Raw genomic sequence first — 12,417 nt, 5'->3', positions numbered from 1 at the left:
GCGGTCTCACTCTTTTCGCCCCACAGGATTCTCGACCACACAGTTCAACAGTTCAACGTATTTGCGAACATCTTGAAACAATGATCATTTCTACAATTATTAAAATCTTTGAAAACCTGTAAGCTACATTTTAACTAATGATTTCTACCTGTTTCGTAACTCGACGAGGAATTGCCGGTGATCAGAATGAGGCGGTAAAACAGTTCAACACGTCTGACGTTAAATATACGTATATTTAACCCAACTCGACTAACACTTGCATATTCGCACATACACCGATGTCAGAAATTTAGCGAATTAAATAACAATTGTTGAAGCACGGCTTCTTGGTAAGACGCAAGAGCACAAAATTTGTCTATCTTGTATGTTGAGCTTTGCGGGGGACCGTTTTTCACCGTCGTCGTGATGTACGAACTGTCCACTAAGGTGAACATTTGGCAGTCGGATCAACGTACATCGGTGATGCGAAGTGTTTATGAAAACGGCGACTTTCGCTTTTTCTTCTGTTGCAGTCTTCTTCATAAGAATATCGAAACTTTCACTGTTAAAACGTTTCTGAAAACCAAGTGTTAATTATGTGATATATGATTGAGAAGAGTACAAATTAAAGAAATTAAGGGAGAAGAGGGCAATGAATGGATGAAACAGCGTTTTATTTCAAAAATATACAAAATTTTACAAAAATAAAAATATACTTGAATTCTTTCAATTTAATTTCAACTTTTCATTATTTCCGACACTCTTTACGAAATACATGAACACATAACTTTTAAAGTGTCACACTTGATAGGAATCAGAAGAATGAAAAAATCTTGAAGTCTATAAGTTTCAAAGCATTAAATTTATCATTTATATCATTCAAATATCATTTATAATGAAAATAAGAAAAATATTACTTTTTGCAGCAGTTAATTAAAAAAAACATGTTTATTTTGTTACCAGTTGGATCATTCTTTAACAATTTTGAAATGATGACCATAGATTTGAATTCAGTGACTCATAAAACATAACAATACTAATTTTCATTAGGATCATATGAAGTTGCTGCAGAGGTTACTACGCGACAAGTTTCCTCGTTGCATAAGCTTCATATTTTCATTTTAAAATTTCACTTTTACGAGTAAATATTTAAAAAAAATGTATACGTGAATCGTTAACGACAATCATGTTAACAAAATATACAACCAAATAGATGATTTTTTATGTCACATATCTGTAAGACCATAAATAAAGAAATAATTCTGACATTATTTAAAATTTATAACTCATCATCTGATTCATAATATATCTCCTGAATAGGTGAATCTCGACCTCTTGATTCGTGTGGTAAATATCCCGTTTGGAATAACGTGTCCAAGTTTACAAAATAAGATGGACTTTTTTCCAATACCCTTTCTATTTCTCCTTTTAAACGATCGTATGCTGCTCTCATACCTTGTGAATATTGAGTTAGTAAGTCTGAAAGCACATAAATGGCACTTTTCACGTTCCTTTCAAGGAGTTTTAATTATTAATTTTTCTTGAATACATACCTTTGTACTTTGATCGACTAACGTTAAATAGATAACGATAAAAACACAGTTGTTTGTAAAGTTCTAGTTCTGAATACTAAAAAATTAAGACCATATTATAGCTTTTAATATACTTGATAAAACGAAATAAGTATAATTTTAAGTTTACCTCTTTATGCAGCTCCATGACTCCACATTTCCTGCAAATTAAACACCCTAATGGAATCCGCCGTGTTCTTTCATCACATAATGGATTCTTGCATTTTAGCCAACCATCATAATATTTTGTCATTACTTCTCGCACAGCAAGCGTTAATGCATTTTGTATAGCATTTACATATGTCCACGGTTGTACCGTGCACTCTGGATTTGAACATGATGCAAGTGATAATTGATCACCGTTAGGCTGTGAAATAATTTTTTCCAATAAACATTAATTTGAATTTTAAATTTAAAAAAGAACTTCATTTCTACTTACCGTTTCGGTTACAATGTCCTTTATTATAATCTCGGACCGACAATTTTGATTTACACATTTAAATGTGAATGGAATACAAAATCTGTATCTTTCTTCATCTATAAACGTTGGTATATCGGCGATACTTTGTTCGTATATCATTTTTTGAGGTTTATAAATTTTCTCTAAACCTATATAAAAATATATTGTTTTATACCATACTTGTCCGATCATTTATTTTACATATTGAAATTCAAATTATACCTAAATTCCGCATTAGTATCACGTCATTGATTCCTTCGATTGGTTCACAAATTCTCAACGCAACCGGAAGTACTTGACTTAGTAAATAATAATTAACATCAATTTTCAAAGAACTGGATTTTTTGTACTCGTCGATGTGATATGCTCTATCAGTTGCAGACTTCTCCGATTTATCCTACATTACAAGATACTATTGAAGAATGACGTCAAACACTAAGGATAACTTTAGACATATTAATTTATACGAACTTCACATATGATGTATGGTACAATATCTCCAACTTTCCATGTTCTACCACCTTGCTTATTTAATCTTAAAGCTACTTGCACGTGAGATGGCTTCGGGTTTCCATATGTCTCTGGATTTTTCGATAACTGTTTTCTAATAATTAACGATGATAGGAAAACTTGATTGTTTCGAATATTTTTCGAAACGTTTTGCAATGCCAGGAAAATCTCTTTTAGCCGATTTTTGTTAGATTGATCAGAAAATAACTGATCCAATATACACCTTTAAAGTATTTAGAATGTTCAGTAATTGCAAGATAGAAAATATTTGTGCTGTTAACCATTTTTTACTGACTTTCCTACATCAGAAGCTAGCTGACAGCAATCCCTTTTCACAATAGTCAAACCCTTATGCTCTTGCGTTAATTCGATTTGTCCATTAGGTAATTTTGTCATTGTAACCGCAGCATACATTTTCTTCTTCAGAAGTAATAAATAGCGAAACACGCTATCGATATCTAATTCCACCAGCTTATACAATATGTTCACTTCTTGTTTGATCTAGAGAGTCGTTTTATCTGTACATGTAACTACTTTGATAGAAGTATTTGTGCTAAACATTAAATATTTACCATTCTACCAATAGAAAGAACCTTTTCATAGTCCATCGAATTAGTATTTATCATTATCGAATCAGTGTCCCCATATATAACTTCATAATTCAACGCTTCAATAAGAAGTTTTGTATCACTTAAAATTTCTCGACCTTTTGCTGTAAGATGTTTTTATATTTAATATGTATGCAACAGTGTGAACAGAGAAATTTGTTTCAAATTTTACCTGTTACCAAAGCAGCAAGCCCTTTAGCATAAAATCTACAATGAGGTGCGCCTAAACAACCGTATATGGAATTAGCTATTACTTTCAAAGCCAACTGTCTAATATTATATCGCATTTTCAACTCGGGTGAGTTATTTGGTTCATTCATTAATCTTTTCAGTTCCATTCTACTCTCGATCAATTTGCGAATTTCTGTTGGAATTACTCCAGGTTCTAGATCTGATTCGGGGAAAACTAAATCCTACAAGCACATTTATTCAGAGCAAGACTGAATATTTCTTAAATGATAATAAATATATTTACCCCGATATTAGTATATGCAGCACCACAGACAGTAGTGAAACACAAATTGTACTCTTCGATTATACTAGGATACAATGAATTGAAGTCCATTAATAATACGAGTTTATCGTAAAATCCTTTTTTGGGCTCAAGAACTAAACCTCCGATATAAGTTTCATTGTTCTTGCACGTATTTTCTGCAATCGATGCCATAGTAGTTCCCATAGTAGTTACTTTACTTGAAATAACTCGTTTATCTGGAGTTATATAATTTTTCGAGTGAAAAGCATGTAGTAATAAATATTCATTTCTTTCTGTACGTCCTAGTCTTAATGTTTTTGATAAAATGTTCCCTGTGGGCAAGTATATACATATTTCATTGAAAAAAGAAATACATTTCACATAATACGTCATTATCAGTACACGTACCAGTAATGCATGTAATTTCTAGTGCAAGTGGGAGAATATTAAGTTCATGTACAATAGAAAGAATATGGAATGCCTCTATTAGTGTTATTTTAATTAAATTATCTATTTTACTTGCTGTAGCATAAAATGATCTACATTCACCAAGTTTTATTTCTTTACATTCATTTTCGTTTTTCTTTAGAACCTACGATAGCAAATTTTTTGATAGTAATTTTAATTTTTTTAGTGAATTTAGTTTGAAATCTTAAATGAGCATTTATGAAATATTTACCGTTGTGCAGAGAGATTGGAGATCGTAATCTCTAACTTTCAGATTAAATTCCTTGGCTGAAACTTGTATATCACACATAGGACGACCACTAAGTACTTCATTCATATTTAATTTTCCCTACAATTTTTGCTCTTTTCAGTTTTTTTACAACAACTATATCAGTTGCTTATAGATTAAGTTCAAATAAGTATAATATGTCACAAAATTAAAACTTTATAGTAAAACATATACCTTAATTAAAGGAAGCGAGTAGCGTTTTAGCTTTCCAAATCTACTCCAATCTGGAACTTTTAGACTGGACATTCTGTGTATCAGTGTATAAAATTGAAAGCCACAATCATATCCAATTAATAAATCTGAATCTACTGTGTTCACTATTTTTAGCAATTCTTCTAGCAGATCCACTTCAGTATCGCATACTATTAGTTTGGTATATGCAATTTTCGAGAGCATTCGGCGTGTTTCTTGCGACCAAGGAGTATCACGCGGATGCGTGATTACTAAAATAAAATACATAATATTGAACATTCGAGGCAATATTAAAGTTTAGAATATGTAAATTTACATACAACAGATGTGTTGCTGAAACAGCGGTTTAGAAGGTTCTTTTTCAACGTGAAATTCGTGATGTATTAATATCGCAACCATGACTATTTCATTCTCTCGAGATTTCAAATTCAATGATGTTCGTACATTTAAAGTCATGATTGCTAATGGTGGCGAAGCTGGAGCCTCGGAACAAACTGATATGTTTTCCATCTTCGCACAAGTCACCTGTTGTGTTATACAATTTGTTGAGCTTTAGAACTTAACGATAGATCAAATCAAGAGATTAAATTATTATACCTTTATTTTACTCCAACAGATGTCTAAACTACTTGGTGATGGATGTTTCACATCTAACCAACAGGGTCCTTTAATATTTCTTTCTATTATAAATACTTCTAAAGCATTCACCGTGGTCCCAAAGACACGCTTTATCGATGATCCAGAATAATTCGAAGGCACAGCTGGATACCATGCTGGATATCTGACTTCTAAATATTTAGACACTAATGGAGTATCTTCTTGTTCAAAAGCATAATGTTTTGTAACTACATTGCAATCAAATTGTTTTATTCCTGATTTTTTTGCAAACTCATTAAATTCTTCATAAACATCTTCCATTGAATTCAATTTGAGTTCATCATTATTACCACTAGGAGATTGTATCTAAAATTTATAATTGTTAGAACATATTCAACAGGGGAAAAAACAAGCTTGATAAATATTTGATCATACATGCACTCTGGGAAGAAGATATATTCTTCGAGGAATATTTGAAACTTGTATACGGCAAGGACAGTATATATTCGTAGACGGTACATAGACCTTACCAAATAAGAATACAGTTCCAGGCTTTTTGTACGCATCTTCGTATGCATTCCACCAATAAAATCTTAACACTTCTTCTTTATTTGCATTTGTTGTAAGCAGTACAGGCAAATCTGTAGTATTTACTGTAACTTCAACATTTTTCGTTTGTGTTGAAAATTCAGTGTCCAATATTTTGCTGAAGTCTATAGATTCAGCATCTTGATTTGTACATTTATTTTCGAAATTATAAGACATGGCCAAAATTTCCCAAATATTTTACTATAGATTTAATAAGTGGATATTATGCCCACTAACGTATCACGATAAAATTACACAAAAGAGGTATTTTAAAATACCCATGTACTAGAAACGTATTAACACTTTTCGGAATTTCGGAATTCGTATTAACATTTATCGGAAAACTGAAATTGTGTAAACACTGCTATGATTCTTAAGAGACTAAAAAATTACAACAATAATCAAATATATTATCAAACTTGGTTTCAAATTTTATTTTCAAGCTACTGAACAACTCTGATACATAACGGAACTTTTGAACTAAAATTCAATATGGCTGCCATCTGCATGCGCATCAGGTAGACCATGTGCTGACGCTCATTTCATGCGCATGCGTTTCATAGATAGACAGCTTATCGTTGACAGTCGAACATCGCTGCAGAACACACGTGCTCGTGTATTTATTATTGAATCATTTACTTGACGAAGTTAACAGACATGAATGAAAAACAAAAGGTGCAGCATTTGATTGTTGATACGAGTGCATTCATCAGAAATGCAGCCTTACAGGTAAACTTATTACTATATTTTATTTATTTCGTAACGTCGATCAAAAATTTTATGTCAACAATATCAAAGTCAATGATATTGCTTTGATACTGAACTTAATTAGTTGTTAAAAATTCTGTAGTTTATAGTAATATAATAACGAGAAATGATGCCTTTAGGACATTGGAATAAATATAATAACAGAACAAGATGTAGTAAATGAAGTGACGAACAAGAGACAGTTGAGAAGATTGGTTGTCCTGCCATATGATTTAATAATACAAAGTGCACATCCTGAGAATATAAAATTTGGTAATCTAGTGTAATTTACATGTATTCAAACTGTTATTTAACATATGTATCAAAATGTATTTTATATAGTAATCGTGATATCATATTTATAGTTACCGAGTTTTCCAAGAAAACAGGTGATTACACAAGTTTATCAGCAACTGATATAAAAGTAATTGCATTAACATATCAACTGGAAAAGGAGAAAGTAGGAACAGATCATTTAAGAACTGCTCCACTTGTATCAAAAACTGTAGATTACAGTGTCAGTCAGGCTAAGGATTCTCGTACTACATTATCTGGTTTTTACATACCAGAGAAAAATGTAAGCATATATTTTTTAACTAATATATGTAAAACTGAATATGACTATTAAAATCTTTTTATGTATAGGAGGCTGTAGAAGAAAAAGATACAGAGAAATATGATTCAGAAGAATTAGGTAAGGAGAATGATTTGAAGAATAATGATGAAGAAAAAGTGGAAATACAAGTGGAGGACAAAGTAAAAGATTGCAATACCGAAGAAGAAAAATCAGAATCATATTATAGTGATTCTTCTGATGAATCGAACTATGAAACTGCAGATTCTGATGTCGACCAAGAAAGGACAGATGATTTATCTTCTAAGTTTTTAAAGTTAACTTGTGAACCATCAGAATTCATAGTTCAAGCTGAAGATAACAGCAAATACAATGTTAATGACATTCTTGCTACCATTGAAAACACTTCTGACAATGGAGATAACAATGTTGAATACAATGAATATGAAAGTGACGGAGACAATGACAACAATAATGATGATGACAGTGGATGGATTACACCTAGTATGATTTTTAAAACCTCATATTATGAAAAAAAAAATAGTTCTGTTAAATACATAGAATCTTCTTTTCATTGCAGAGAACATCTCTACCGTGAAGAAGGAGATTAATTCAGACCTCTTAGAAGAAAAACCTGCAACTGTCGCATGTTTAACAATAGACTTTGCGATGCAGAATGTTTTAAAACAAATCGGTTTGAATGTAGTAGCCTTGGATGGAAGATTAATTAAACAGATGAAAACATTTATCTTCAGGTGTTATGCATGTTACAAGACGACCAGTATCATGACAAAAGTTTTCTGTCCTAGTTGTGGCAATAAAACATTAAAAAAAGTTTCAACGACAGTTGACGAAGAAGGAAACCGACAAGTTCATATCAATTTCCGAAAACCAATTTCAAAGAAGGGAAAAAGGGTAGGCTTGTTCATTTTTTATTCTTTTCTGTCCAATTTTATGTAAATGGTAAACGATACACAATTTGTTTTAGTTTTCTTTACCAATGCCAAAAGGTGGAAAACATGCGAACAATCCCATACTTTGTGAAGACCAACCATTACCTGATCAAAAGCAAACAAGACTGGCTCGCACTAAAAATGATCCTTTACAGGATGATTACATAGCTGGATATTCTCCATTTATTATGCGCGACGTACATTCTAAATCAGCTATGTTAGGTATACGGCCATCAGGTTCTGTTAAGTATTGGATGAAAAAAAATCCAAATGAATGTAGAAAGAAGCGAAAATAAGAAATTTATATCATAATATGATATGCATCGTAAAAATATAATTTTTGTTTAATATGTACGTTAAACATTGTATATTGAAAATATCTGTACATACCTCTCAGATTTAATTTTTAATTATTCATCCTTTCCTAACATATTTCTCTCTTCGTAATGTATAGTATGCGTAAAACATTAAAAAAAAAAGAGAAGAATTAATCAAATATCTTGTCAATCATTTTATCTATTTTAAGAATAAAAAGGAAATTGCCCCGGGTGAGGATCGAACTCACGACCTTAAGATTATGAGACTTACGCGCTGCCTTCTGCGCTACCGAGGCTTGAAATACTTTTTCACTAAAATTTTATTAAAGTAGAAGTATATGGCAACACGTGGAATGAATCTTTTGAACTAAGTTTTGAAAGCTAAGCAACAGCCTATGAACATCTTCGTACAGAAGAGTGAAAACAAGTGTTTCCAAATTATACTTTTGTTTATAAAATGCTCAGCCCGGAAACATGGAACTTTAAGCCACCCCAACATTTTTTTTCTACACAAAAGAGAGATTTCAAGAAGACAGATGTACCAGACATCGTCAAATCGCATTTTTTCAATCATTCTGTACGTAAGATACCGTTCGTCATTAATTATTATTTTGGGTAGGTTATGTTTTGAGAAATCTTTACATAATTCGCAATTACTTTTGGCTTTGCGCCAGGTATCTCTGGTGCTTCCTGACACCGTCAGAATTCCGGATGATTTGCAAAGTTGCATTTCAGAAGATAGCGACTATTACCGAGTCAACGCTGTGAATGTATTTGATTTAATAAACAAAGAATTCATTGAGGCATTTGTTAAAAAAGGTAAATACATGATGCGGTACAAACAATTAATTAATATTGCTGTTTGATCATTGCTTACTTATCAAAGGTTTGATATTTCATTTAAACATAATAAAAAAAATTTACGCTTATTATTTACATAATAATTAATCGTAATAATATAACATATGTTAGAAACGATTATATTTATCATTATCCTATAAATGGAAATTCTTATGGATTAGAGCCAATATTTTAAATTAAGAAGCAAGAGCATCATAATTTTCTGCAATACAATGAATAAATAGTGAATAATGTATTTGATTGTATTACATAGATTTCAATTAACTTTTTTTAGGAGAACTGAGTCTTCTGACAATTGGAAATAAAATAGATGTGGATAATGCAATTGTCATTACACCAACTGGACATTTAATATTATCATTATTGACAGAAGATTTCCAAATACTCGGTTTAGAGGGAAAAGTCTCTTTTTTTGACCGTAAAGTACATACACGTTATGGTAAGTTCGAAGGAAGTAAATAAAAAAAAATCAGAATGCCAAAGAAACATCAAGTACCTATGCTAGTGGATCTAGCTTTACAGTCCATCGGCGAATTTGTAATTGCTTTTGGTAGATATATGACAAAGCTTGTCTGCACCATTTCTAAAACAAATCCAGAATGTGGAAACGTTAAATTACATTCAATGTTAGAATTCATGAAAGATTTACTAAACTCCAATGTACCACGAAACTTGTACAATAGAATGTCCGTGGCGGTGTTGACTGCGGTTGAAAATTTAGTTGAAGAAACCAGAGGTACATACAATGACTTTGTTTTAACTACAGCCTTCCTATCAGAAATGACAATTGCTCTTCACTTAACAGAAGTTGCTATAGGTGCACATTTAAGAACAATTGAATTCTCAATTTGGCCTAAAATTATGAGGCACATGCTTTATAATAAGTTACACGATATGGTCGGCCTTGAAGTTTTAGACTTGGGCTCAGGTTCAGCTGGTTGGAGAACATCCGACATCGAGAAAATGATTATCAATGGAGTTTCTGTCATGCCGAACTTAGCATGCTTCATTTTATGTTCTGACTGTACAGATAATATTATAATGGCCTTGGCTCAGCATTGTAAAAAGCTGCAAAAGCTAGATGTAACTGCATCTAGGTCTGTAACAGAACGCAGCGTTCTTCCTCTGCTTTCATGTAAATATTTAACACAAGTTAAATTATGTAGAACTTCAATGACTATACCTGGCTATGCAAATCTGTTCTTAGAGCATTTGAACATACAAGATATTGGTAGATGCGATGAGTTTGGGTTTGTTTTAGAGCTTGTCAATAAAAGAGAAACCAATGTTAAAGGTTCTTTTCACATAAGAACGTTTGAAAGTCGAAATTTCAGTATGGAACATTTATATCTTTTAGTAGACATGTGTCCATATATTACAAGTCTTTGTTTACTACGTGATGAAAGAATTGTTAACTTAACAATTCTTGCTACTCTTGACTACTTAAAAGAATTAAAGCTCTTGTCTTGCGATTTTTATACCCATGGAATAAACTCATTATTGGAAATAAAGGGTAGCACAATTATAAGTCTGCACTTGGAGCATGTAGAAGAAATTGATCTAAATGCACTTATTTCCATAAGCCAATACTGTCCAGGTATAAAAAGCCTAATGTTTTATAATTGTGAATTCTTAGAACGTGCACAAAGATATCCAAGGAAGCTTGCAGTTTCACCTTTTCAATTGTTAGAGAGAATCAAATGTGTAGCGGAATGCGCTAGTATGCACCTAGAATTTTTGCTTTCTCATTGTACGAATATCAAGTTTATACAATTGGGTTCATCAACTGGTATCGAAGATGAAACAATGAGAAGAATACTTTTGCAAAATCCAATGAGCAAGTTAGAAGAACTTAAAATATTATACAGTCATGATTTATCAATGAGAACTATACAACTGTTGATGGAAAATTGTGATAATTTACAACGTTTATCTGAATTAGAAAACTGGCAAGGAATATCGCCTGCAGAGTTAAATCTATTTAGAGAAGAATTAAAAAACACTAATACAAATTTGGATACGAGTCCAAATGTATTTTTTGCATAAATGAAATTTCGAAGGTGATTAAATTGTTGTAGACAGTGTAGGATATATTTTTTTACATTATCCTATATAATAAAGTTATATTAATTAATTAATATATAATCGTTTAATATTTTGTGCATACTGTAGATCGCGTAATCTAATATTTATATCTTTCCTTTTCTTCATGTTAAAAAAACAGTTTAGCAGGAACAATAGTTAACAGTAACTATTTATTAACGTAGATTTTATTGTATATTCGTGAATAAAGTTTACATTTTATTATTATTACTTTCTATTTATTTTTTTTACCGGTAATGCAAATTGAAGTTGTGACTATTGATTTAAAATCTGAAAGCTTTACACCTGGTAAGAAGAATTACGAGCACGTCCGAACATCGTTGAAAGAACGTTTAAAACATAAATTCGACGTAATATTTTCTTGGAATCCACCAGGTAAAGTAATCCCAATCAGCTTCTTAATTACCATTAATTTTGCGTGTTGTTCACTGAATAATTTATTTTACTTTCAAAGATGAAAATTTGTGTCCATCATCGATAGCAGCATGGTTTCACGAGCATCAATACAACGTTCTTCTTTGTCATTTAACTTTTACACAAAAAACTGAATATTCTTTAAAAATACCGACAATTTCAGAAGAAGGTGATAACAATACATTTTTTGAGTGGCTTGGAGTTTTTAGTATTTCTGGTGAATTGTACGTATAAAATATATTATAAAAAACGTTGGTGGTGAAAGAAGGTTTTACGACAATAAGTTAATTGTTTCAGAAAAAATGTTAAACCAGACGATTATGTAAACACATATATATGCCCATCACCGTCTATGGATGTTGGTCAAGTCAAATATTTGCAATGGACTGGTTTTTTTACAAGACAGCAAGTAACAAGTTTATATAAGGCCATAAAAAAATATGTATCAGTGCAAAACACTATGCCATGGGGTGTTTTACATGTACAAGGTTTTTCAGACAGTCCACTTAGTTGGGATTTAAAAGAACATACATTTTATACTGATGGTGATAATAGTTATACAATTGTATTTAGACCAGCTGCTAATTCCATTATACGGAAAAGTCTTAGTTCAAATAATAAACCAACAAATTTTCACTAATGATAGATAAATCTTCTTGTTGTCTAACGATACAAATAAAATGTATGAGAAGAAATAAATTATATTTTGCAATTTATACATCGTTTATTATG

General features: G+C 31.5%; 3 protein-coding genes and 1 non-coding gene across 7 annotated transcripts; 2 read left to right on the top strand and 2 right to left on the bottom strand.

Moving 5' to 3' along the window:
• The first annotated feature begins 22 nt into the window (after positions 1-22).
• Positions 23-8,388, top strand: LOC117222666 (RNA-binding protein NOB1). The gene is made up of 7 exons (XM_076524958.1): positions 23-118; positions 6,160-6,445; positions 6,604-6,736; positions 6,829-7,040; positions 7,109-7,541; positions 7,618-7,952; positions 8,026-8,388. The coding sequence occupies exons 2-7, from the start codon at positions 6,374-6,376 to the stop codon at positions 8,284-8,286; spliced, it is 1,446 nt and encodes a 481-aa protein (XP_076381073.1). The 5' UTR covers positions 23-118; positions 6,160-6,373; the 3' UTR covers positions 8,287-8,388.
• LOC117222664 (DNA polymerase alpha catalytic subunit) lies at positions 215-6,160 on the bottom strand. Of its 3 annotated transcripts, none has more exons than XM_033474479.2 (17): positions 5,564-6,160; positions 5,129-5,494; positions 4,852-5,056; positions 4,514-4,782; positions 4,283-4,399; positions 4,012-4,195; positions 3,604-3,935; positions 3,301-3,541; positions 3,093-3,232; positions 2,816-3,021; positions 2,482-2,743; positions 2,233-2,407; positions 1,990-2,159; positions 1,681-1,917; positions 1,533-1,608; positions 1,247-1,458; positions 215-555 (listed from the first exon to the last, which is right to left on the bottom strand). In XM_033474479.2, exons 1-16 carry the CDS (start codon positions 5,891-5,893, stop codon positions 1,259-1,261), a joined length of 3,510 nt encoding a protein of 1,169 aa, XP_033330370.2. In that variant the 5' UTR covers positions 5,894-6,160; the 3' UTR covers positions 215-555; positions 1,247-1,258. The 3 variants fall into 3 exon arrangements, with proteins under 3 accessions (XP_033330370.2, XP_033330371.2, XP_076381065.1); XM_033474480.2 differs by having other exon boundaries at positions 1,312-1,458; XM_076524950.1 differs by having other exon boundaries at positions 215-1,458.
• Positions 8,389-8,530: 142 nt separating the features above from the next.
• Positions 8,531-8,603, bottom strand: TRNAM-CAU (transfer RNA methionine (anticodon CAU)). The gene has a single exon. It is a non-coding gene; the product is annotated as a tRNA-Met (tRNA).
• Positions 8,604-8,641: 38 nt separating this feature from the next.
• LOC117222736 (ribonuclease P protein subunit p40) lies at positions 8,642-12,401 on the top strand. 2 transcript variants are annotated; one of them, XM_033474613.2, is made up of 6 exons: positions 8,642-8,884; positions 8,982-9,126; positions 9,443-9,607; positions 11,521-11,646; positions 11,726-11,909; positions 11,983-12,401. In XM_033474613.2, the coding sequence occupies exons 1-6, from the start codon at positions 8,765-8,767 to the stop codon at positions 12,323-12,325; spliced, it is 1,083 nt and encodes a 360-aa protein (XP_033330504.2). In that variant the 5' UTR covers positions 8,642-8,764; the 3' UTR covers positions 12,326-12,401. The 2 variants fall into 2 exon arrangements, with proteins under 2 accessions (XP_033330504.2, XP_033330373.1); XM_033474482.2 differs by lacking the exons at positions 8,642-8,884; positions 8,982-9,126; positions 11,726-11,909; positions 11,983-12,401 and having other exon boundaries at positions 9,511-11,228; positions 11,521-11,651.
• Positions 12,402-12,417: the final 16 nt, after the last annotated feature.

This window comes from Megalopta genalis, chromosome 10 (assembly GCF_051020955.1).
Source record: "Megalopta genalis isolate 19385.01 chromosome 10, iyMegGena1_principal, whole genome shotgun sequence".
Taxonomy (NCBI): Eukaryota; Metazoa; Arthropoda; class Insecta; order Hymenoptera; family Halictidae; genus Megalopta; species Megalopta genalis.
This window is presented reverse-complemented; position numbering and strand designations above follow the sequence as displayed.

Bases quoted from the DNA above. Each gene is read 5' to 3' on its own strand.
- LOC117222664 (XM_076524950.1), bottom strand. From the start codon at position 5,893: ATGTCTTATAATTTCGAAAATAAATGTACAAATCAAGATGCTGAATCT. The intron at 4,196-4,282 runs GTAAATATTTCA...TTGCTATCGTAG, and splicing joins TCCAATCTCTCTGCACAACG to GTTCTAAAGAAAAACGAAAA. The intron at 1,918-1,989 runs GTAAGTAGAAAT...ATTATTTCACAG, and splicing joins AGGACATTGTAACCGAAACG to CCTAACGGTGATCAATTATC.
- LOC117222666 (XM_076524958.1), top strand. From the start codon at position 6,374: ATGAATGAAAAACAAAAGGTGCAGCATTTGATTGTTGATACGAGTGCA. The intron at 6,737-6,828 runs GTAATCTAGTGT...TCATATTTATAG, and splicing joins TCCTGAGAATATAAAATTTG to TTACCGAGTTTTCCAAGAAA. The intron at 7,041-7,108 runs GTAAGCATATAT...TTTTATGTATAG, and splicing joins TTTACATACCAGAGAAAAAT to GAGGCTGTAGAAGAAAAAGA.
- LOC117222736 (XM_033474482.2), top strand. From the start codon at position 9,643: ATGCCAAAGAAACATCAAGTACCTATGCTAGTGGATCTAGCTTTACAG.